Raw genomic sequence first — 27,584 nt, forward strand, 5'->3', positions numbered from 1 at the left:
AAAAAATGGGGTCACACCAAAATGTTTTTTTAAAAATGGCATGTGTTCCCCCCATAATCCATACCAGATCCTTATCCTATCATGCAGCCCAGCAGGTAAGGAAAGGGGGGGGACAAGCAAGCTTTGGGGCAGGGGGGCTCTGCACCCCTCAAACCATCTTGTCTCCATGTTGATAGAGACAAGGGCCTCTTCCCTACATCCCTGGCTGGTGGTTGTGGGGATATGCAGGCGGGGGGCATATTGGAATCTGGAAGCCCTCATTAACAAGGGGGCACTCAAATCCTGCCCCCCATGTGAATGAGAATGGGGTACATAGTACCCCTACCAAAAAACAGTGTAGTGTAAAAATGACAGTAGGCAGTTTTTGACAATTCCTTTATTTAAAACATTTAAAAAAAGTCCCCTGGTGCAGATCCATCGTCAATCACGACGCCCGCTACCACTGCTGACCCAGAAAAAAAGAAACCTCCTGTCCCGACGAAGGCTTCCACCGCCTGCCAGCTCTGCCATCTGACACCTCTTAAATAACTAGGAAGTGGGGCCACCTGGTAACATAACTGGGTGGCACTGACCCTCATGATGTCACTGACCCAGCATGCCCTCAGTTTGTGATGACACAAGGCCACCCAGTGACTTCGCTGGATGGCCCTACCCCTTGGTTATTTAACAGCTGTCAGGTGGCTGGAGCCTTCGTAGGTTTTTTTGGGGTGGCAGTAGGCATCGTGATTGACGATGGATCTACAGCGAAGGGGAAATCTTTTGGATTTTTTATTTTTTTTAATAAAGGACTTGTCAAAACTTGTATTGCTGTATTGTGTTTTTGTTTACTTTGGACACTTTTTTTTGGTGAATGAGAAGGTGTATTGTGTACCACCTACTCATTCACATGGGGGGGGCAGAATCTGGAAGTCCCCTTGTTAAAGGAGGCTTCCAGATTCTGATAAGCCCACCGCTTGCAGACCCCGCAACCAGTGGCCAGGGTTGTGTGGAAGAGGCTCTTGTCTGCATCAGCATAGAAACAAGGTGCTTTGGAGGGGCAGAGCCTCCCTGCCCCAAAGCACTCCCCCATGTTGAGGGCATGTGGGCTGGTTTGGTTGAGGAGGGGGGGCGTTCATTCATCCCCCCTTTCCTGAGCTGCCTGGCTGCATGCTTGGATAAGGGTCTGGTATGGATTTTGGGGGGCCCCACGCCTTTTTTTTTAATTTTGGCATGGGGTTCCCCTCAAAATGTATATGAGGCCCGAAGGTCATGGAAGGACTTTGCATAAAAGTCACATCAAAGTCACATCAAGTTGCACTGTAAAGTTGAAATGGAAATCCCACAATTTTTATGTTGCACAAGTTTGAATGGAGCCTAAAACAGGTCAATGTGTATCACTAATGCAAATTACAGCATGATATTCTTCAGAATAAGAGGTAACAAATGTAACCTATTTATCTCTCGTATTATATTTGTTCTGTGTTTACATCATTTAAGAGTATCTCTTAATCTATTAGTAGCAATGTTCTTCCCTCTTTGAATTAGGGCATTGAAATAACCTTTTTTTTTACTCTTTAGTGTATGTTTTTTTTTATCATTCTTGAGTAAAGGCTTCCTTTGGAGAAGTTCCTTCTGGCTCAAGTGAACTCTTCCACAGGTATAGCCTTGATAGTGTGTGCAGGATGGCAGTTAGTTGCCTGCAGAGTACAATTGCCAGCACTAGCCTTACAATACATTTTGTTAGTGATCTCTTCTGTATCACTATTACCTTCTAGTAATTACCAAAAATCTATTACCTTACTTTAATGCTCATATGTAAAACTCATCAATGCACTGCATAAAATGTTTTGAGAGTCTGTCATTTCCATGCCATATTGGGATCGGAAAAAAAAATGAATATCTCCTCCCAACAACCCATAAAGGAGGGTGAAAAAGTTGCCCCCATAGAGGTTCCGCACTTTTGTAAAAAAAAAGTTCCATCAAAAAAATGCAAAACGCATCAAAAAGCACTGCAGAAATGTATCAAAAGCAAACTGCATAGGTATGAACCAAGCCTTAGAAAGTATTGCTTTACTTGAGTTTGTTTGTGAAACAGGAAAATCCCTTTTAGCCTCCGTTCACACCAGTGCGACTTAAGATGCAACATGTGATTTCCAAATCGCACCTAAAGTGGCATCTAATGTATTTCTGTGGCACTGTCTTAATCACTGTGATTTGAAGGAGCACGATTTTAAAAATAGGTCCTGCACTATTTTTTGCAATTTCATTTGCAACTTGTATTGACATCATGAAGTCGCACAGATGTCAGCAAGCTGCAGATGAAATTGCACTGTCCTGCAGCTTTGAAATAACACTGAAGTAATGCAATTTCAAGGCCGCATTCAGTGGGGACGGGGGTTAAAAGGTAACACCACGCAACTAAGCAAAACTAAGCATTGAGGGGTAAATAAAATTGGTTAATATAGATAAATAAATAACATTCTTTTCAGTGCCGATTTTACCAAAAAGACACCTGTCTTCTGATTCTAATGTAAGAGGAAGAAGGACACAAAGGAGAATTTAATTTACACAATACTCTTATCCTTCCTTTTCCACTGACCTCAACTGGTTGGAATTGCATGGAGTTACCCTTTCAGAAGTCAGTTGTTCTAAGGAACTAATTTGTCACACTTGTGAACTTGTGAGTTCTCATTAAAAATTGAGCGATAGCCCTAGCCGATACTTTTTGCCTTAGCTACATTTGAAACTCTGGGATTTCCCCTGGTAATTTAACTTAAACAGCATGGCAGTAAGCATCAGAAAAGCTGTGAATAAATATAAGCACCATGTCTTTGTAAAATTGTGTATTGTCAGCTTGATGAGACCTTGCTGATCACTGCATTTATTTATAACAATATAGTTTCATGCTTTCTTTGGAAGAATTTAGAGAAATATATTTTCAAAATCATCTTAGCAAAAAACAATGAAAAAAAAACCCCAATAACATATTACAAATATTTACAACACTGCAGAGGCGTATTGTGATTATATTAGCCAAGATGGAATCAAATAGTTTAAAAATGCATATATTGAAATAACTGTAAATAAAGAGACATAGATGCTTAATGTTGTGTAAATGTCACTGGGAGTCTATGTATAATACAGCCCTTTGTCTGGGAAGTAAACAGCCTCCATTACTCAAGGGTAATATAATTTCCCTATTGGTTTACAGGCTGCACCTTGTTTTGTCTTATGCACTGTGTTGTCAGGAAATGTATTATAACATAACAGAGATGTACTTATAGCAACAAGGTTACATGAGGTTCCTGGTAAGCCTACCAACAAAATCAACCATGCATCGAAATGAATGAAAGAACAGACAGAATTCTTATACAATCTGCAGACATCTTTTCAACTACAAATCTGATGTGTTTAAGATATATAAAAGCGGTAGTAAAGCGTAGTTAAAAAAAAATTAAAAATCCCCTGCAAGGCAATGTCATAATGTGCTAGTATGCATCGCATACTAGCACATTATGAGAGAATTACCTTAAAATGAGGGCACACAGCGTCCTTCCATATTTATCCGTTCTTCCTTGCGGGTTTGCGTCCTCCAGCTACATGAGTGGCCAGGGGCACAATGACATCATGTGTGTGGGAGCCACTGTTTACGACATGGGCTCCGAAGGTCCAGCATAGCATGCTGGACCTTTAGAGCGCATGTGCCGGTGACGTCATTGGCTGCATGTACTCTGAATATCTCCTAAACATTGCAGGTTTAGGAGATATTTACAGTACCTACAGGTAAGCTTTATTACAAGCTTACCTGTAGGTAAAAGATGAAAAAGTGGGTTTGCTACCACTTAAAGGAAAAAAGCAGGGACTGGCCAAATTTTGGAACGTGTGTACCACTCTCTGTTTAACAGAAGTTCAGTAGTCTTTAGAACAGCTTCTGTCAAACTGTTGTGCTGGAAAATAAGCATTCAATCACTGCATGTAGCCAATGGCTGCAATGCTGATCAGTGTATTGCGAAAGGGGGGAATCCCCACTGTCAGAATACAGTAGCTTAGTGGGGGAGATTCCTGCATTCACATCACTTGTGTAGATATGAGGATCTGTGAGATTTTCTTCTGTTCAAGCCACTGGTTGAATGAAAAAAAAAAAACTCTACGTGTGTACCCTGCTTTAGAGCCTGTGAAACAGAATGTACCTAATTATTTGATTTTTTTACATTGACATTTGAAAATCTCACTGCCAAGCATATACTGCAGTGGTTCCCCAACCTTTTTTGCACCACAGACTGGTTTCCTGGAAGAACATTTTTAGAAGGACCAGGATGGGGGGCAGGTTTTAGAGCCTTAATTATTCCGACAACATATAGGGGGTTATTTACTAAAGGAAAATCCACTTTGCACTGCAAGTGCACTTGAATGTGCACTGAAAGTACGCTTGGAAGTAAAGTCGCTGTAGATCCGAAGGGGACATACAAGTAAAATAAAAAACAGCATTTTAGCTTGCACATGATTGGATGATAAAATCAGCAGAGCTTTCACTCATTTCAGATCTACCCCTTAGATTTAGAACGACTGCACTTCCAAGTGCACTTTCAGTGCACTTGGAAGTGCACTTGCAGTATAAAGTGTATTTGCCTTTCGTAAATAACCCCTATAGTGTCAGGATGATTGAAGCGCGTTATTTCTAATATTACATTGTAATATATATCAGTGGGAGCCACTAGCCACTAAAGTCTGCCACCAGATGCAGTGTGTCACTAGCATGCCATCACAGCCACCAGATGCAGCTTGTCACTAGCCTGTCACCAGATGCAGCTTCCCACTGTAGCCTGCCACCACAGCCACCAGATGCTTCGTGTCACTAGCCTGCCATTTCAGCCACCAGATGCAACTTGTCAATAACCTGTCACCAGATGCAGCTTGTCACTAGCCTCCCACCACAACACCAGATGCAGATTTGCACTTTTTAAGAACTTGTAATTGTGTAGTTTTCTGTTTGTAGTGAAAGACTTACAACTTGCAGTCTCTCCCCAGTGCCACAGAATCCAGCAATCAGGAGCGTTGAAATCGGCACATGCGCAGTTGGTATTACCCTGTAATCACAGCTGTTGGGTCTACCTTCTCACATCCCATAGGATGGACCTTCATCCTATAAGATGTGAGAAGACAGACCCAACAGCAGTGATGCAGAAAGGGCAATGATATAATCTCTCTGCTTGCCCTCTGAACCTCCTTCAGTGCAGCCTGTGTGGCCGGCTGCTAACAGAGCACAGATCGGCACAGGTCTGTGGCCTGGGGGTTGGGGACCCCTGATATACAGTACATATTCTGGCTGACAGACAACAAAACATAGAATCAGTTCTGCTAAAATAATTTCTGCATAATAGACCTACCAGAGACCTATCATCCTACAAACCTAGTGAGTATTTGGTCTCACAAAATTCCTTGTAAAAATTCCTTGTATATCAGGCCTCACTTTGCCATGGAAGGTGGATAGGGTACTTTGAATGGGATCAAAAGATCCTGATTGTAAGGCCCAAAGACTGATCACTGTTAAGTTTCTCAACTATATACTGTAGGCAGAATAGCGATCCTACGGGTCTTCTACTATGCAAAGGGCTTTTCCCTGGATGAGCATAAACTGCTTATCTTTGCTAATTATTCTGCCAAAATAACCCACAAATTAAAAGCTTTTAAGAAGGGTCAATCCACCCTATTCCAGAAAAAGATCTAATTTACTTTAATCAGCAACTCTATTTTCAAGCCCCAGATGAGAAACAACACTGGTTAACCACTTTAAGACTAGATTGCTTCACCCCCTTCCAGCTCAGGCCATTTTTCAGATTTTAGCACTGTCACATTTTGAATGACAATTACTCAATTCTCCAAACTAAGTTTAAAGGTGCCGCTCAAGGCTCCACCAAGTCCTCTTATGTAGCAACCACATGGAGTGTGGACAAGGACAGAACTCATCCCAGAACTAGACATCTAATGGAAAGGGAAAAATTCCTGGAAGTGGCACATCTCTGCAAAACCCTGTAAGTAGCTGTATGACAGCCTCAGTCCGGGCTCCAACCAGACCACTCCCCCAATGTTTTTTACTCTGCTCATAAAGCTTAGTCATGGGAATGGTGACCTGTTGTCACAATATGACTGGTGTGGCGGTGAACAGTGACACCGTGACTGGTGTGATCAGGGACACTGTGACTGGAGTGGTTGCAATCATTCATACCAGACATAAAGAACCTGTTTTGGATTGGGGTAACCCCAGATGTTTTTTTGTTTTTTTTAACTGCAAACAATATTCCTATCACACACATTCCTGTGGTAGGCTATAAAGTAAGTGGTGCTGCAGCAACAGCCAGATGGAAGCTGGTAACATCATGGAACAACCTACTTATTGCCAGTACATCAGGGATCTTCAAATAATGCCCACATTTTTTATTTAAGATGATCACATCACAGTGGAAGAGTGGAATGTTTTAGGGCCTCATAGGACCTCTTCATCAGGCATGTGGTTATTCTTTTTTTTAACTATCCTGGCTTTCTTGCTTATCCTGGAATCCCCATCCATGTACGTCAATGGGACATCACTTGTTGCCAAAGACTCCACAGTGCCTGCACCTGACAAGATCCTTAACAGTCATTGAGAGTGTAAAGCTGTCATATACTGTATAATAGAGATAATACCAATCTTATACAAGATGTTCAGGCATTCACTCCCGAACTTATGTTCATCCCTATTTCTCAAATTACCTGTGTTTTTGGAGTGAGCAATTGCTTGAGGTATGGTAAGTTTTTATGTCCATCAATATATCTTTTTACATTTATATTATATACTGAAAATTATTAATAAAAAATGTTTGCTGAAAAAAAACAAAAAAAGCAATGAAATGTTGTGGCTCCACTTGCACCGCCATGTTTCTGATGGCATTGTGAAAACATTTTTTACACTGAAGTATTATAAAACATTATGTAAGCCACATACCTGTTAATTGTCTATATCATTTAATATATTTCATTATTCTTTTTAGGGTGCTGTAATAACACCAACGATGGACCACACCATGTCAATGCAGCAAGCCAGTATGATGGGCCCTCTAGCCCAGCAAATGAATCACCTTTCCTTGGGGACAACCGGAACGGTATGACTTACATGACTAACTACAATGTTGATGAAAAGTAATAACCATCTCAGTGGCTATAGACAACTAAGATACAGAGGCACGATTAGATTAGCACAACATAAAAAATCCATAACATGATCAAAGCATAACAAATCCATAAGTACAAAACTAATCTTGAAACTCCAATGGTTGAAAAAATAGGTATTGATTATACACTATGTTGTCAAAAGTATTGGGACACCTGCCTTTACACACATAAACTTTAATGGCATCCCAGTCATGGTCCATAGGGTTCAATATTGAGCTGGCCCACCCTTTACAGCTATTACAGCTTGAACTCTTCTGGGAAGGCTGTCCACAAGGTTTAGGAGTGTGTCTATGGGAATGTTTGACCATTCTTCCAGAAGCGTATTTGTGAGGTCAGGCACTAATGTTGGACAAGAAGGCCTGGCTCACAGTCTCCGCTCTAATTCATTCCAAAGGTGTTCTATCGGGTTGAGGTCAGGACTCTGTGCAGGCCAGTCAAGTTCCTCCACCCTAAACTCGATCATCCATGTCTTTATGGACCTTGCTTTGTGCACTGGCTCAAATCATTTGGTGGAGGGGGGTTATGGTGTGGGGTTGTTTTTTAGGGGTTGGACTTAGTCCCAGTAAAGGGAATTCCTAAGGTGTAAGCATACCAAGACATTTTGGACAATTTCATGCTCTCACCTTTGTGGGAATAGTTTGGGGATGGCCCCTTCCTGTTCCAACATGACTGCGCACAGTGCACAAAGTAATATCCATAAAGACATGGATGAGTGAGTTTGGGGTGGAGGAACATGACTGGCTTGCACAGAGTCCTGACCTCAACCCTATAAAACACCTTTGGGATGAATTAGAGCGGAGACAGCGAGACAGGTATTCTCATCCAACATCAGTGCCTGACCTAACAAATGCACTTCTGGAAGAATGTTCAAATATTTACATAGATATACTCCTAAATCTTGTGGACAGCCTTCCCAGACAGTTTGAAGCTGTTATAGCTTCAAAGGGTGGACCAACTCAATATTGAACCCTATGGACTTTCAGAATACTAAACAATTACAATCTAAAAGATGTTTTTTTTTTCAAAATGCAGACTACTAAGAATGGCTGATCACTCTTAAATTACACAGAAAATTTAAAAAGAAAACAGGTTTGTGCTCACACACTATTGTATGATTGAAAACAGTACAGTTTACAGGCAGGCGATAATATACGCAGGGCAGTGTTATTGGCACATATTGCTAAAAAAACGGAAAATCCCTTTATGTTTTCTATCTCTCGATATTAAGAGGGCATTTGACACAATATCCTGGCAATATATGCAATATTCATTACAAAAATGGGGTTTTGGACCCCACTTTTTAACATGGATCAAAGCATTATATAATAAACCCAAAGCCTATATAAAATATGCTGGATACAAATCTGAAGCCTTTAATATCGAAAGAGGTACCCGACAGGGTTGCCCATTATCTCCCTTATTATTTGCCCTTATACTCGAACCCATGGCCCAATACATCAGAACAAACCAAACTATAACTGGCATTGAAGTAGGAGGTATTACACACAAATTATGTATATTTGCAGACGATATATTACTTTTTCTATCATCACCACAGGTCTCTGGTCCTAACTTAATACCAGCTCTTGATGGATTTGCAGCCCTATCCGGCCTTATGATTAATCCTAAGAAATGCCTAGTGCTTAATATTTCACTCACAAACATGGAATTGATCCCGGCTAGGGCTGCACTCCCATTCACATGGGCAGAAAAATCAATCCCATATCTTGGAATTCATTTAACAGCATCTCATTCTGACTTATTCTCAACCAATTATCCTCCTGTATTAAGACAGATCACAAATCTAATAAAACAATGGTCACAACTTCCTTTATCCTGGATAGGGAAGATTAATGCAATCAAAATGACTATTCTACCCAAATTGCTTTATCTATTCAGAGTCCTCCCTATTCCAATTCCTTCCTATTTTTTGAGAATAGTACAAAAAAGAGCAACTTCGTTTATATGGGGCTCTTCTAAACCACGTATACCTATACACACACTACATCTTCCCAAAAATAAAGGAGGCCTGGGATACCCTAATTTTACTAACTACTACAGAGCAGCACATTTGTCCAGTCTGTCCAAATACCATGCAAAACAGGAAATCCCATTATGGGTATTTATAGAGGCTTCAGAAAATGACCCTCTATTAATATCAAATTTATTATGGCTTGATCCTAAAGACCGCTTTCAAATTCATAATCCCATAACTAAACACTTCTTATCTCTCTGGGATAAACTAAAAACCAAATATCAGTTACAATCTCCACACAATCCTCTCCTTTCTTTTATCAGAAATCCGGCCTTTTATCCGGCATGGATCTACCCAAATTCTTTTAAAGCTTGGACAACATCAGGCATTCAGACACTAAATGACTTCATAGCATCTAAATCATTCCTTTCATTCCCATCGCTTAGAGAAAAATATGATCTACCAAACTCTGAGATATTTAGATATCTCCAAATCAAAAATTTCTATACACCATTCCTAAAGGGGGATACACCATTATCCCAATTATCCATTTTTGAATCAATCTGTACAAAAGATCCATTTGCTAAAGGTACAATTTCATCACTTTATAATCAATTATATGGAGTAGCAAATCTTAATAGACCCTCTTACGTTCAGAGGTGGGAGGAGGACCTGGGGCGAACTTTAGAAGACACGGACTGGTCTAACATATGGCTTACATCTAAGTCATCTTCACCCAACATCTTAGCACTGGAGACAAATTATAAAGTCCTAACTCGCTGGTACCTTGTACCCGCTAGAGTGGCAAAATATTCACCTAATACCTCAGCTCTTTGTTTTCGAGGATGCCCAGAAATAGGCACATATTTACACATATGGTGGACGTGCCCAGTAATCCAAACCTTCTGGAAGGAAGTCTTCGTGATTGCATCTAAAATATTTAAAAAAATAATACAACCAGATCCATATATAACTTTACTTAATCTAAAACCGGAATGGTTAACACTCTCTCAATTCAAACTTATGATCCAACTAATAACGGCTGCAAAACAAACAGTGGCCAAGGCATGGAAATCTCCTACATTGGTACTAGCAGAAACAATTCACAGAATGAATAATACAATGTCCCATGCTAAGATGGTAGCCATCGATCAAAATCAAATTCCAAAATTTGAAAAACTTTGGCATCCTTGGATAAAACAACAGTTCCTGTCAAACTTCAATGACTCTGTCCTGTTGCCATGGTAACAGATTAAATGACTTACAGAGACACCCATTCTAAGGCTTCAAAGAGAACTAAAAAGAATAATAAACTGACGAGCGGGACAACCTTGTGGACCATACCTCTACTTTTCAACCCTTTTTCTTCTTTCTCTTTCCTTTTCTCCACCTTACGATTAAAGCTCATTATCAGAATTTATTTGACCTATATACACTCTACTTGTAAACAATATGTATAGTAGGTATAAATCATTTAAATACCTACAAAAGTAACTAAGGAAATGATATATATCTTTAATTTAGGTTTACGTGAACCCAATGTTTAATATTTGAAATTTCATGATATTTACCTATATAAACCCTACTGTAAAACAATGAGCTTACTTTATAGATCCTTGTAAACTTACTTTATGTATCTTTATAACAATAAACTTCTTTTGACAAGGAAAACAGTACAGTTTTAATAATTTGCTAAGAGGAAATTCAATTTGCAAAGTGAAAGCTCCCTTCGTTTAGTAATTAGGGTTTAGCTGTGTTTACTTCAGATACCCCACCATATGCATGCATATTTTTTAAGCTTCCTTGCAGAATATTAAATATTTAAAGTGAACACTGTTTCACCCTATTTATTATGATAAGGGACCTTTCATTTTACAAAATTAATTTTCACCTACAAGTAGTTTTTTTGAACAAAGATTGAGTACATAATAAAATCAATTAATTAAATGATGTATACTTATACTTTTCATACAGTGAGACTGATGTCAAAAGCTTGAGCCAACAAGCATATTGCATTTAACAAGGAACATCTTTAACCACTTCAATACCAGGCACTTAGACACCTTCCCGCCCAGGCTAATTTTCAGCTTTCAGCGCTGTCGCAATTTGAATGACAATTGCGCGGTCATGCTACACTGTACCCAAACAAATTTTTTATCATTTTGTTCCCACAAATAGAGCTTTCTTTTGGTGGTATTTGATCACCTCTGCAGTTTTTATTTTTTGCGCAACAAATAAAAAAAGACCCAAAATTTTGAAAAAAAACAAGTTTTCTTTGTTTCTGTTAAAATTTTTTGTAAATATGTACGTTTTCTTCTTCAATGACAGGCACTAATATGGCTGCACTGACGGGCACTGATACGGTGGCACTGATGGGCACCGATGAGGTGGCATCAATGAGGTGGCACTGATGAGGTGGCACTGACGGGCACTGATAAGCGGCACTGATGGGCACTGATAGGTGGCATTGGTATGCGGCACTGATGGGCACTCATAGGTGGCACAGATGGGCACTCATAGGCAGCACTGATGGGCACTCGTAGGTGGCATTGATTGGTACTTATGGGTGGCACTGATAGGTGACACAGATGGGCACTGATGGGCACTGATAGGTGGGCACTGATGGGCACTGACAGGTGGCACCGATGGGCACTGACAGGTGGCACTGATGACACTGATTGGTGGCACTGATTACACTGATTTGTGGCATTGCTGGGCATAACTGAAATATAATGGTGCCAATCAGTGCCCATTTGTGGGCATTGATTGGCACAGATTGGGTACATTGGGCATATGTGTATGGCCATGGGGTACATACCTGGCCATCCACATGTTGCCCCCTTCCCTGGTGGTCCTAGTGGTGTCCCTGGTGGTCCAGTGTGGTCATCTGAGGGGGAGCTGCGCTGATAAACAATCAGCGCAGAACCCCCCTGTCAGGAGAGCTGCCGATCGGCTCTCCTCTACTCGCGTCTTTCAGACACAAGTGAGGAAAAGCCGATCAATGGCTCTTCCTACTGAAATCGTGATCAGCCGTGATTGGACATGGCTGATCACGTGGGAAAGAGCCTCCGTTGGAGGCTCTTTACCAAGATCGGTGGAGCGGTGTGTCAGGCTGACACACCGCTCCACCGATCGCCGCTATGCATGCCCCCACAGGCGCGGGGCGGCATGTTATCCTGCTGGACGTCATATGATGCCCAGTCAGGATAACAGAACCACCGCCCGGCCATCAATCTGCTATAGGCCGGGCAAAAAGTGGTTAAGTCATGTTTACTATTGCTTTTATTGAGATTGTTACTGATTAAAAGAGTTACCTTTCAGGGGACTTCAGAATAGCTTCCATTTAAATGTTGAACTCCTACTTACTACTAGGGATGAGCCGAACACCCTCCTGTTTGGTTCGCAGCAGAACATGTGAACAGGCAAAAAATTTGGCAGAACACACGAACACCATTAAAGTTTATGGGACATGAACATGAATAATCAAAAGTGCTAATTTGAAAGACTTATATGCAAGTTATTGTCATAAAAAGTGTTTGGGGACCCAGGTCCTGCCCCAGGGGACATGTATCAATGCAAACATTTTTTTAAAAAACATCTGTTTTTTCAGGAGCAGTGATTTTTTTAATGCTTAAAGTGATACAATAAAAATGAAATATTCCTTTAAATATCGTGCCTGGGGGGGGTGTCTATAGTATGCCTGTAAAGTGGCACATTTTTCCCATGTTTAGAACAGTACCACAGCAAAATGACATTTTCTAAAGGAAAAATTGTCATTTAAAACTGATCGCGGCTGTAATGAATTGTCGGGTCTCAGCAATATAGATAAAACTCATTGAAAAAAAGAGCATAGGATCCCCACCCCCCAGTCCATTACCATGAATATTAAGGGGAACCCCAAACCAAAATTTAAAACAAAATTGCGTGGGGGTCCCCCTAAAATCCATACCAGGCCCTTTGGGTCTGATATGGAAATTAAGGGGAACCCTGCACCAAATTAAAAAAAAAAGGTGTAGGGGTATCCCCAAAATTCATACCAGACCCTTCAGGTCTGGTATGGATTTTAAGGGGAACCCTGCGCCAAAATTAAAAAAAAATGTTGTAGGGGTCCCCCCAAAATCCATACCAGACCCTTATCTGAGCACGCAACCCGGCAGGCCACAGGAAAAGAGGGGGCACAAGAGAGCTCCCACCTCCTAAACCACACCAGGCTGCATGCCCTCAACATGGGAGGGGTGCTTTGGGGTAGCCCCCCAAAGCACCTTGTCCCCATGTTGATGGGGACAAGGGCCTCATCCCCACAACCCTTGCCCGGTGGTTGTGGGGGTCTGCGGGTGGGGGGCTTATCGGAATCTGGAAGCCCCCTTTAACAAGGGGACCCCCAGATCCCAGCCTCCCCCGTGTGAATTGGTAATGGGGTACAAATGTACCCCTACCATTTCACAAAAAAAGTGTCAAAATGGTAAAAAAAGACAAGAGACAGTCCTTTATTAAAAAATAAAAAAATTTAAAAAGTCCCACGGTGTAAGTTTACGCAGCACGATGGACTGAAAAAAAAAAAGCCGCAACCAATCCGCCTCCATGGGAGGCTCCCGCCGACTGACGCATCTTCGCTGTGACAGCTCTTATATAACTGAGGGCAGGGCCACCCGGTGATGTAACCGGGTGACCCTGCCCCCTCTGATGCCATGGGGGCTTCCCCATGGCTTCCCCGTGGCATCAGAGCGAGGTGGGGTCACACGCTTTTTTTTTCTTTTTCGGCCCATTGGCCCTCATGAACTTACACTGTGGGAGATTTTTATTTTTTATTTTTTTTTAAAAAGGACTTGTCCCAAGCTGTCTCTTGTCTTTTTTTACCATTTTGACACTTTTTTTGTGAAATGGAAGGGGTACATTTGTAACCCGTTACCAATTCACACAGGGGGAGGCTGGGATCTGGGGGTCCCCTTGTTAAAGGGGGCTTCCAGATTCCGATAAGCCCCCCGCCCGCAGACCCCCACAACCACCAGGCAAGGGCTGTGGGTATGAGGCCCTTGTCCCCATCAACATGGGGACAAGGTGCTTTGGGAGGCTACCTTTCTCATCCCCCCCTCTTTTCCTGCGGCCTGCCAGTTTGCATGCTCAGATAAGGGTCTGGTATGGATTTTGGGGGGGACCCCTACGCCATTTTTTTAAATTTTTGGCGCAGAGTTCACCTTAAAATCCATACCAGACCTGAAGGGCCCCCAAACACTTTTTATGACAATAACTTGCATATAAGCCTTTAAAATGAGCACTTTTGATTTTTCATGTTAGTGTCCCATAGACTTTAACAGTGTGCCCGCAGCTTTCAAATTTGCCACGAACACCGCATATAGTTCGCTGTTTGGCGAACAGGTGAACACCCGATGTTCTTGTTTTGGATCCACAAGAAGATTTTAATTTGCTGAACTTTATTTTTTCTGATACCTTCAGCTTAGACATACAGTCACCAGGCAATTTGGGTCCATATTACCTTGCAGATAGTTGTTTTTTTTGCTGCTATGGTTAAGTCTCTTCCAACAAGCCAGGCTTATAATAGCAAGATTTTGTGGGAGGCTGATCTGGGTCTTGTTGATGATGAGACCTGGGAAGAGGTATATTTGTATATATATATCTAACCAGCCAACGTTTAGTCTCCCTAAAATTCATTGATACGCTCATCAATCAATTTATACTTCAATATACCTATTTAATGCCAATTCAGTTTTCAAGATAAAAAAAAACATTGTATAATTCATTATGTCCTAAGCGTCAAAGGGCCACTAGCTCTTTTTTTCACCTTCTCAGGTCCTGCCCACAGATATAGGCTTACTGGAAGCAAATAATATTTTTTTTTACATGACATCATGGGTTCTCTGTTACAACTAGACCCTTAACTATGCTCTCTGGGTCCTCCTGAGTTTTTGAGTAAAATATTTACCTAATCACATTTAGCATGAGGTATTGTTAACTGATAGCTGAGGTGGTGCTCGACTTACAACGGAAAGGGGAGATTTAAAAAAATCCCAGATAAGAAATTGATCTATGACCAGAGTGGTTGCTTAAAAAACTTTCTGAAATATTTTGGTATGTGGCATACACAATACTGCTGTCCATTAGATGTAGCTCCTACTTGATTTTGAATAACACTTGAAAATTGTCTATGTATTACATTTCTTCGGTGCATGCTATATTTCAGAGACCTTGTCTTATCTATTCCTTTGATTCAATATGTACAACATATGTGCAATTTAGGTGCATTGTTGTTGTTATTTTATACCATTTCAATACTAATAAAAGCTTTTTTGGATAAAAAAAATGCAGTTTTTCCACAAAGCTCAAAAAATATATATATATTTTTTGTGCTCTATTTTTTTATGATATCAATTGTTTTCTAGTACATGACTGCTGCTGCACCTATGCAAGGGACCTACATTCCCCAGTATACTTCTGTGCCTCCATCTGCTGTTCAAGTTGAAGTAAGTTGATCAATTCATGTCAACATTTTTCTATTTTCAAAAAATAAAATTGTAATTCTTTTTGGCACTGATCTAAGAATGTATGTTGATAGCCCATAATATATTCTGTGTAAGGTGATGCAGGAGTTTGGAGCAATAAACCAACAATGCATGTGATCTAATCTCTGTATGTATGCAGTGAGAACTGTGCCTACATATTTTACATCAAAGTAGCTCTATAGCCAAAGATCTCCCACCCAATGTCATAATAAGTAAATGCAAGTCTTACTTTTCTTTGGATGTTTCTAAAGCAGACTCAAAATACATCTATACACCCAGGCGTTCAGCAACATCTGACAAAACATTCCTTTCAAATGTCCCATCACTAATCGGATAAGCATTATGGGACATCAGGGAGAACAGAATTGTTATCATTATTTATATTACTTTTCATTGTACCAGGATCCCATTGTATCTAGTAAAATGATCAAATGCCCGGGAATTTGGCACATGATCGGTAGTCAGGAAGCTTACAGGATCATCCAATCAGCATCTATGTTTGACTTCTAATTTTGCCTTAAATCAAAGGTTTTTGATCCTGTGACCTGATACTGTGGGATTTAGCAGTTTACCAGGGAAAGAAGTATCAATTTATCTAGCTTCTCCAGAGGCAGGTAAGCTTTATATAATCATCAGGTTTAGGTTGGGCAGTGTTAGCAAAGAAGTTGAGGCTGGGTTCACATATGAGCGGCATGCGGCTCACAGCAGGGGTCCGGTGCATCCTGGTTCACCATTTCAGGTCTGATTTCAGCTCGAATTTTGGGCTGAATTCAGACCTGAAACAGACCGAAAGACGCACAGGTTTTTTGTACAAATCGCACCAGACCCGCTGTGGGGATATGTGAATTGGTCTGAACTGATCAAAATCTCCTGCTATTGCAAATTGGATCATGTTGGTGTTTTTGGGCCCTTTCCTCTTGAAGCATCTGCTTAATACTTAAGCCTTAATGGTTGTGTCAGCAAATAGGCAAGCCCATACCTGAATTAACAAGCTGATATGCTTTTGGCTTGTATTTTTTAATAAGGTGTATACAAGAAGAATGCAGGAGACCATGGGGATATCTAATTTTCCTGTGTAAAAAATCTGAAATTTAATTTAAATAGCATTATTTTATTTTGTTAATAATATGCTGGAACAAATTTTTTGTTCTAAATTTTACAGGGTGTTGTTGCTGATACCTCTCCTCAAACAGTATCATCTTCATCACATGAAGCCAGTGGGCAGCAGCAACAGATACCTGTAGAGACAAGCAATGAACATGCATCTGCATACTCCTATCAACAGACTAAGTAAGTATTTGATAGGTTTAAAAGCTAGGTATAGTTAAAGTGAACCTGACCTGACAAAAGTGTTTCTAGGTTAGCAGCAATGATAGTCTTTAAATGAATTCCTCACACAACTTATACAGCTACTTGTAGGTACCACAAGATGCTCTGCATCTAACAGTATTGCCATGTTAGGTTCACTTAAAAGGAACTATGATCTTTGTGCATTCTATTATTGAATAAAGGAAATTTTATCTGTTAATATAAAACAAAAGCACACAATCAAAGAAAATGCTAATAGAACAATTACAGTTAGTGGAAAAGCAAATGTCAAGAGGATATAAAACAATATATAAATCATAATACTTTTGTTTTTGCATTTGAAACAAAATTTAAATATTTTTGCTATCAAAAGAGGTAGTGAACTCCCCAATGTATTATCTTTGTAAGACGTTGCCATACGTTATTGTACTTCTCTAATTGGGGTGCATTTATAAATAAATAAAAAAAAGTGCATGGCTCCAGTGAAACATCAGGCACATTCATTATGTGCAAAGGAGGTAAAATCGATTGTTCTCGTTTTTCCTCTACAGGTCAAATGTTATTAATTCATCAAACTTAAAATACTGTTGAAAAATGTATTATGGCCATTAGATGGAGCTAAGGATCATAGTAAATAAGTATGATCTTTAATTCCAGCTCATGGCCACAACGCAGTATGTTTTATGGTGGGGTTTCCCCCAAGTACTATTACTCTTTCTTAAAGTTTGAAAGGCTGAAGATTACTAGCAGCAGAACAGTAGCCAAGTCACCCATCATAATTATGGCAGTAAAATTAATTTTGTTTATAATTACTGTTATTATTTATATTACTGAAATTTGGACTTTGATGTATGCCTTTTTAAATAAAAAATAGAATATTTTGAATAGGCCATTAGAGATAAACCTGTATATTTATTAGTGGTGTTGTGTGATGTTGAATATTTACTTTTTCAATTTACATTTTTTTTAATGCACTCTGTTTCTTTTTGCAATATATTTTCCAGACAATAAACAGGACTGAGAAATGTTGGTCAGAAAACCTTGCCTTGAATGGATACACTTCATCTAGAAGTTGACTTCCAGTTTGCACAGGCATCAGACAAAAGCTTTTTTTTTTCCTTTAAGTTTTCTACCTTGCTCAAAGTGTTTTTTATGTGCCGTGCAAAAAAAAAAAAAACAAAACAAAAAAAAATAAAACAAAAATACACAAAACAAGAAAAAAACGTTCTGCTATGTTGACAATTTTATTTTTGTTACTCTTTCTTAATGAACACACATGATGGAAACATACTGGGTTGTCTTTTCACCTGGAGCTTGACGATCATTGCAAAAAGGAGTCGTATTTTGAGGACAGTAAAATCGGTATCAAGGGGAAGCATTTCTGACAAAACCATAACTGTCTTCCTTGATATTTAGCTATCTGTTTCTTTCATTCATTTTATGTTTTTTGTCCATAGGAAAGATTATCTTGAATTCTTATTGCCTTAATTTTAAGGACATCAAACAAACCCAGAGCAAAAGAACAGCATCTGGATAAAACGTAAAGGCATGATATTGACCATCTTAATAAAGGACTTGTGTTGGTATTTCTTATGGGTTCCTAAGGGTAAAATATTAGATGTAATTTGACATTCAATTCATATCTTCATTTGAAGAAAAATTTTGCTGATAAAAAAAGACTATGGTGTGTGCAAGAATTAGAACAATATGTGTGGACTTTTATGAACTTTCTCTTAAGTGTGAATACAAAATATAGATGGCTGTAGGTTTTTACAAAGGTGTCAATGAACTATGAAAAACAACTGCATTGAGAAAATGCAGATCTTTTTTTTTTTTTCATTTGAATGCTGTTTTTTTTATTTTATTATTTTTATTTACAAAGCGTGATCGCTTCTAGTAAAGGCATTAGTGCTTTCTATTTGCAATCTTTTTTATGAGCTTAAAAAGATTTTTAGTCAGCTTTGCTTGTCATATTGCAGAAAGTAGCTTAATAGTGTTAACATGTTAACATTATGTAGGAGTTCATGTTTAAAAAAAAAAAAAAAAAAAAAAAAAAGCAATAGATAGAAGAAATTGTTGACAATTTCTGTAGTATTTCCTAGTTGTGATCAAATGCAGCCTATGGATGGCCAATTTTATACCAAAGATGAAGTGACACCCTAACGCAGTTCTGAAGACAGTGTTTTTTTCTTTTGGTCTCTTTTATTTTTTGACCTATATGGCCGGACCAATTTTTACTTTCTTCTTGGTTTAAACTATCTTCCACTGGTACTTTATGTCATACATACAGTATTGTTTGTAAGATATGGTGAGTTGGTACATGAAAATTGTGCTGAATATTGCAGCCTAAAAATAACAAATACCAACTATTAATTATGTATGGCGTCCCCCAGGTTTTTTTTTGTTTTATAGTATAGCCTGATATTTTATATGGCTACCAGTCTTCCTTTTTTTCTAACTAGACTTCTTCTGAGTATCTAATTTTGTTAAATGTACATGCAACAACAGTTCATTTTTATGTTTTAGATGCCGTTTCATTGTTTTTAACATAACTCATTGACAATCATTTGATTGGTATAAACCAAACAGTAATTCATTGTGGTAAATTGAATTGCCAGTAAAATATGCATTTTGTATCTCAATTAGAATGGCAAACGTTATCATTCAAATGAGGCAACACCCGAATATTAGATTTAAAATGCATAGAATAGGTTATGACAGTGTGCAGATCAGATTGGGCATTTACCCATTTCTAATATCAGTCACTGAGTCTTGTCAAATATATGTCATGCTGTATTATTAGAACTATTTTGATTCCAGAGTTTTTTGTTTTTTTACAATCAGAGGAGAATTGAAGCTGAACTCCAGGCTCAAAAAATGTTATGTATCTAAAAGAGAATCTCTAACGATATTAGAATACAGTGTTTTTTGTGTAAATATGCCTTCTCTTGAAAGAATTGTTGATACACTTACAGTATATAATGACCCACTTTCCTCCAGTGATAAGTAAGCTGATTGCTGTATGCTCTTGGTTCTCTTTATTCATTCTGGTTGCATACATGCCCCTTTGAAACACACGGCTACAAGGAATGTTAATGTGTGTCCAGTGAGATCCACCCTCTGATTTTATGTAACAAACTGCTGCCATGCTTCATTGACTTTCTGTTCAGCTATGGATGAACCTCACCAAGGTTGCCACCAATATAATTCAGTAGCAGCTACTATGTCTTTAGGTTGTGAACACCTTCACTGCCCTCTGCTGCAGCTGCATTTTTTGAACATACATGATCATGTGCCAGAATTAAAATTAAAATTAAAGCTGAACTCCAGACAAACAGCTACATATACAAATAACACACATACATTGTATGAGAATTGTTTACTTGACTTGTCCAGCTAGGAGATTTACACAGCTCTATCAGCATGCACAGCTAAGTTAATGAACCAACATTTTTCTATTGCGAATAAGCAATGCAATTTGGTCACCTCTTTGCCATCAGCTTGTGCCTGGGCAGTGAAGGGGCAGCATAATGATGAGGTCATCACTTTCTACATGTCAGCCTTTTCCTTGTGAGCACATGAGCATTCAAATGCAATGTAAATGCAATGCAGTCAGAGTTCTGATTCTTCATTCCCCAGTGCTGCATTGTAGGGGATTACAAAGAGTCTGATATAAAGACAGATCCAATCACTGACATTTTTGTATTAAAAATGATTTTTTCCCCCGCATTCAATTCACATGTCAGGAGATTGTGACCAGTTCTCTATGGAGCTGGTTTACACATCTCCAGAGCAGCTCCGGTGTGAATTGCACAGGAGCCCTGTGCGTCTTCTGGTGCATTTCAGGTCTGAATTCAGCCAAAAATTGTGGCTGAAATCATACCTAAAACTGTGAATGACAACGTACCAGACCCCTGCTGTGAGCCGCTCCGTGCTGCAGTGTGAACCCAGCCTAAAGGTTAGAAGAAAACATTTTTTTTTTTAAATTGCAGGTTACAGAGAATATTTCTCTTCCTAGAAGTAGTTTTTTTGGGGTCCTGGAGTTCAGCTTTAAACACATTGTGAAAAACTACACATACACCTTTAGTCTGTAATTTTGAAAAAAAAAAAAAAAAAATATATATATATATATATATATATATATATATATATATATATATATATATATATATATAATGTGACTATACCATGAAAGTGCAGTGAAATGATTTGAACAATTAAGTGCATAATATTTATTTTAAAGTCTGCTCCAGAATCTGTCTTTGTTAGGCTGCCCAGGAATAAACCTGTGGACTAATATCTGGGACTGAGTTTTTTTTTTTAAATGCCTGCGCACAGATGTCTTTTGAAGCATTTAGTAAACAATTAAGAAACTTGATGCTTAGAAAAAACTGATTGCCAGTAATGGCTACTAATTCTCCAAATTATGCTTATTTTCTCTTATTTCACTCTGATTGTGGAACCATAGCATAAAGCTGAACTCTACATATGGATTTTATTGCAAAGCTAAGTATGCATATGCAATACTTGTGGGACCACTGTAAAAGTAGAGAATCACTGTAAACATCTCTACTACTACAGTGATCACTGCTGTCTTCTACGTCCCATGCAAACCACAGGGAATGCTTGCTCTGCATGGGCACCATTCAGAAAAAAACCTTATATTTATGTTGATGAACAAGGTGAAGAGAAAGGGTAATGATTTCACAATCTCCGTTGAACTATGCAACAAAATCCATACCTGGAGTTCAGCTTTACAATAAAATCCATGCATATTGGATAAAAATGTCAAACAATTTTGCTTAACCTCCTTCAGATGACTGCTCTAGATACCCTTTCTGCAACATTTACATGATATATAGATATATATATATATATCTATATATATATATACACAGTGCCTTGAAAAAGTACTCATACCCCTTGATATTTTCCACAATGTATTTTATTGGGATTTTATGTGATTGACCAAAACAAAGTGGCACATAATTGTGAAGTGGAAGGAAAATGATAAATGGTTTTCAAATTTTTTTTTTACATATAAATATCTGAAAAGTTTGGCGTGCATTTTTATTCCGCCACCCTGAGTCAATACTTTGCAGAACCACCTTTCACTGCAATTACAGCTGCAAGTCTTTTTGGGTATGTCTCTACCAGCTTTGCACATCTAGAGACTGGAATTTTTGCCTATTCTTCTTTGCAAAATAGCTCAAGCTCTATCAGATTGGATGGAGAGCATCTGTAATCAGCAATTTTCAAGTCTTGACACAGATTCTCAATTGGATTTAGGTCTGAACTTTGACTAAAACATTCCATTGTAGCTCTGGCTTTAGGGTTGTTGTCCTGCTGGAAGGTGAACCTCCTCCTCAGTCTCTTTTGCAGACTCTAACAGGTTTTCTTCTACGATTGCCCTGTATTTTGTCTCCATTCATCTTCCCATCAACTCTGACCAGCTTCCCTGTCCCTGCTGAAGAAAAGCATCCCCACAACATGATGCTGCCACCACCATGTTTCACGGTGGGGATGGTGTGTTCAGGGTGATGTGCAGTGTTAGTTTCCAACCACACATAGGGTTTTGCTTTAGGCCAAAAAGTTCAATTTTGGTCTCATCTGAGCAGAGCATCTTTTTGCACAAGCTTCTTTAACAAACCTCTGAGGGCTTCACAGAACAGCTGTATTTATACTGAAATTAAATTACACACAGGTGGACTCTATTTACTAATTAGGTCACTTCTGAAGGCAATTGGTTCCACTAGATTTTAGTTAGGGGTAAAGGGGGGCGAATACAATCATACACCACATTTTTCAGATATTTAATGGTAAATAAAATGTGAAAAACATTTATTATTTTCATTCCACTTCACAATTTTGTGCCACTTTGTGTTGGTCTATCACATAAAATTCTAATAAAATACATTTACTTATTTGGTTGTAACATGACAAAATGTGGAATATTTCAAGGAGTATGAATACTTTTTCAAGGCACTGTATATATTTACACATTCTGTATAGGTATTGTATATTTCCACTGGATAGGCACTTGCCTGTAAAATCTTATTATATATAAGACAGAAGACCACAGAACTGTGCACTGTGATTCTCTTTGAGTATATTGCATCAAAACACAAACATCTGGCATTTTTCAAGGACCTGAACAACTTTATACTTTACCCAAATACTTTATTCTAAAGTAGCCACTGATTACTGTTTCATATATAGCAAACATCTATTTCAAAGTGTTTTATATGTGCACTTACCAAAATTTGTATAAAGAAATCTATTCTTTTATTACTTGTGTGTTGTGTAATTGGTATATGATGCTTATTTTTTTCTAATTTTTATTTCTATTGCTATATTCAAAAGCATAATTAAGGAAATAAATAAACAAATTGAAAAGCAAAGTAAATTTTGCAGCAGGTTACATATGGTCTCAAAGAGTTAAAGTCATCTGAAGGTTGAATTTCTCTGTTAAGAAATATGTTAGAGCATTCACAAACATGCTTATATCTAGATCGATCGATCTATCTATCTATCTATCTATCTATCTATCTATCTATCTATCTATCTATCTATCTATCTATCTATCTATCTATCTATCTATCTATCTATCTATCTATCTATCTATCTATCTATTTATCTATCTAATTGGTTCTCAACTCCTGTCCTCGGGACCCACTAACAGGCCAGATTGTAAGTATTACCTTGGGGAGATGCAGACTAGAATACTGAAATCACTGAGCAGCAAATGATATCACCTGTGATGTATTTCAGCTATCTTGCAAACCTGGCCTGTTAGTGGGTCCTGAAGATAGGAGTTGAGAACCACTGATCTATAGATATATCTATATATATATAGATAGATATATCTATATCTATCTATAGATATAGATCGATCTATCTATCTATCTATCTATCTATCTATCTATCTATCTATCTATCTATCTATCTATCTATCTATCTATCTATCTGTATATATATATGATGACATATATGTACACATCTTCAGTGACATATACATGTTATATTAATTTCTTTTTCAAAATCAGAATTTTTGACAAATCCAGAAGTGATAAGATACCTCTGATTAAGATGTGTGAAATCAGTGTTTGTGAATGTTATTAATCCCTATTGTTCTGTTACTACTATTTTAATTGTTAGTCAACATTTTAGTAACTATTTGTGTTTGAAAATCTGATGGCCATGTAAATTAGTTATGTAAATAATTAATTTAATGCTCGCAAAATCCTAAGTAATCTAAGCAGTTTGGATGTTTATATCAATAAATCTAATCAGTTCTGCACATGCCCATTGCATACATATAGACAAATAACTTTATTTTAAGATGAAATAATTTCATATGTTTGTACATACCCTTTTCTTTTCTTTTTAATTGCTTTTGTACTTCAAAGGGGATATCCACTTATTCCTGACCCATACCCATACTGCAGTCATATTACCTTTAAAATATTAGGGTTATGACGTATTGTATGACTGGAGACTACTTCAATGGTTCCTGAGGATTATGCTAAGCTGTATACGTATTGCTCTTACTGCCATAAAAAAAAATAGAACATTCTATTGTGTTTTTAATAGTAATTTTTGTGAATATCATTTGAAAAAAACAGGAAAGCACTACAAACATTCTGTTAGAGGAATGCACCATCAGAGAGCAAAGTGGCTTTATACAAATCAGTACATATTAGAATGTATAACCTAATAATACATTAATTTAGCGCTGCTAAGTACTGTATTTTTACATTATAACATTTTAAAAGGTATACATAAATAAATAAAGTACTTGCGCAAAAAAGAATATATATGGGAATTAGATCAATATTCTAGTGAGTGGGTATCTCCTTGAAACCACGCATTTTTCTTGCAGTTGTGACATGTGCCTATGTTTTAAGATACTGTACTGGCAGCTCTTTTCTTTATTTTTTTAAAAAATTCAGTACAAATGAGTGTAAATGTTCTGGCAAACATAATATAGTGTTTAAAAAGAATAATTTTTTTACTTTAGATTTTAAAAAGCCTCAATAACGATCAGCACTTCAAGTTCTGATGTAGCTACCATGTGGCCAAGGGGAGAGAGAAAGAGACGTCTTGTATGGTTGAAAAAACTGCTGCTATTTTTACTTGTGTAAACTAAACATCTACCCAATGTAAGCTGCTAATGGTAAAGAGTCTCTATTTAAAAGAAAAATCTCTTATGCCTGGGGCATTTTTACTATTTTTTTTTCTAAAACTGTTGTTTTTTTAAGACGACATGCTGTTAATGTTTGCATTGTTAAAGTCTAAAAGTTAGATCCTAGAAATGAGCAAATCGATCATTTGTCCCAGACTTGTCATTTGTGACTTTGCTGGGGCAACAGGTTTTTTTTAATGCTAATTAATTAAGTTATCAAAATAAATGGCTAGATGAGAGCAAATGTTTAAAGAAAAGCTGCCACAAAACACAATCAAATCAATATCTAAGTAACTGGCTGTCCAAGCTTTGTTATATAAAAATATATTCTGTACATGCAGCTTAGTTCAGTCACCATCACCGATGTAGAAGATATATATTTGTGAATATTCAATCATCTAATGTCTATGTATCCTGCACTGTGAAAAGAAGAATGGAATAAGGATAGGATAGCACATATACTAAAGTAATTAATAATCAATTAGATGGCATAGTTACAGACCTAGGACTTACTTGGATTTACTGGGTTACCCCCTCCTCCCTCTTAGTCTCACTACAGTAGGGTTCATTCTCACCTATTATCTTTCCAATTCAGAAAGTGCATAAAAACTTTGCCACATTTGGCAATGGTGTTGTGTTAGTACCATGGTACACTTCCTATCTTCTGCATGTCCCAGTTCATCTAGGCTGAAAGTATCCTAGTATGATGATTTATCGCTTTATTAAAACAGGCCAAAGTTGGCTGTGGTTGCTTAAAGCATTGTTACCCATCATATCCAGCTGCTTCCCCTAATTCTGAGCACAGAAGTTAGCCACTTGCATAGAAATTATTAGAGCTCATTGAATTTAATAATTAATTTCAGGATCCAAAATAGATTTAAAAAAACTGTTTTCAGTGTCTGTTGCTTTAAGAGCCCTTGCACACTGGGGCGGTTTGCAGGCGCTATTGCGCTAATAATAGCGCCTGCAAACCGCCCCGAAAGTGCCGCTGCTGTGTATCCAGTGTGCAAGCCCCGAGGGCTTGCACACTGGAGCGATGCGCTGGCAGGACGGTAAAAAAAGTCCTGCCAGCAGCATCTTCGGAGCGGTGAAGGAGCGGTGTGTATACCGCTCCCTTACCGCTCCTGCCCATTGAAATCAATGGGACGGCGCGGCTATACCGCCGGCAAAGCGCCTCTGTAGAGGCGCTTTGCGGTGGTATTTAACCCTTTCTCGGCCGCTAGCGGGGGGTAAAACCGCCCCGCTAGCGGCCGCATACCGACGGTAAAACGCCGCTAATAATAGCGGCGTTTTACCGCCGACGCCGCCCCCCGCCCCAGTGTGCAAGGGCTCTTATTGATTTAATAGGTGACAGATTCGCTTTGAAAATACAATTTACTCACAATCTATAACGGATAACATAAAATGGTTTGCTCATCTCTAGTTAGTTTATTTTATTTTCTATGTTGGTTGATTAGAAAGTTTATATCAAAAATAAATATATTTTTGTTCCAGTTAACATTATACACAAATCATGTAAAACTAAGGGCTAAATATACTATTGGGAGATGTAGAGAATGAAAGGTGAAATAAATTTACTTTATATCATCCATGTTTATGTCATAGCTACAATTTTCTCTGTCTATAAGATGTCATATCTTGTCATTTTTGATGTCTAAACATATTCCGATAGCACTTTCCATGTCAAGTCGCCCAAGTGTATATTTAGCATTAAAATGTTAATTTTGTCATTGTGGTTGAGAGAAACTTTTGATTTACATCTAGTTACATAATTACGAAATGCAAGTTGTAAGCAGGATCAAAGCAGGATAAAGTGTCATTCATAACAAAGATGACTGTATATGACTGTATCATTATAAAAGTTGAAATGTAAAATTGTTATTTTAAAGGTAGAAAAAATAGCTATGTGTTTTGAGGTGCAACCTTATGGAATAAAACAGAATACCAAATTGTTTGGAAGTCTTATACATGGGCACGCCCTGCAAGCATTTTTTTCCCAACTTTGTTCATGTCTTTCATGTTGAAGCTCTAAACTGTTAAACTGTTAGTGTCAGCCAAGTATGACACGAGGTTTTAATAATAATGAATTATGTTCAGTAACCCATAGTTACCAATTGCAGATCAGGTTCGTCTGTGTACACTAATTTTGATATGTGCTTTGTTGATATGAGTTACATCACAATTACTTTTTTTCTGTTATGTTAGAAAATAAGCCACACTGGCCTTTAATACATGCAAACTGCAATGAATAGCAAGCACTAGCAACCAGCCAGAAATGATCTTTTGTTTGGGAAAACAAAGCTGCTGAAAGCTGATCTCTTATTAGAAGCTATGTGTACTGCCCATCATTGCTCTTTGCTTCACATTATTTGATATAGTCTATTAAATAAAGCAACCTGTGATGAATTTA

General features: G+C 38.2%; 1 protein-coding gene across 1 annotated transcript in view; it reads left to right on the forward strand.

Annotated features, from left to right (window-relative positions):
* The window catches only part of RBMS3 (RNA binding motif single stranded interacting protein 3), a 1,276,696-nt gene extending 1,249,116 nt beyond the window's left edge, over positions 1–27,580 (forward strand). Inside the window, exons 11-14 of the mRNA XM_073630281.1 lie at positions 7,008–7,118; positions 15,562–15,642; positions 16,844–16,971; positions 17,994–27,580. Coding sequence (XP_073486382.1) covers positions 7,008–7,118; positions 15,562–15,642; positions 16,844–16,971; positions 17,994–18,000 — 327 coding nt within the window. The 3' untranslated portion in view covers positions 18,001–27,580. The remainder of the gene's footprint in view (positions 1–7,007; positions 7,119–15,561; positions 15,643–16,843; positions 16,972–17,993) is intronic.
* Positions 27,581–27,584: the final 4 nt, after the last annotated feature.

This window comes from Aquarana catesbeiana, linkage group LG05 (genome assembly GCF_042186555.1).
Source record: "Aquarana catesbeiana isolate 2022-GZ linkage group LG05, ASM4218655v1, whole genome shotgun sequence".
Classification (NCBI taxonomy): Eukaryota; Metazoa; Chordata; class Amphibia; order Anura; family Ranidae; genus Aquarana; species Aquarana catesbeiana.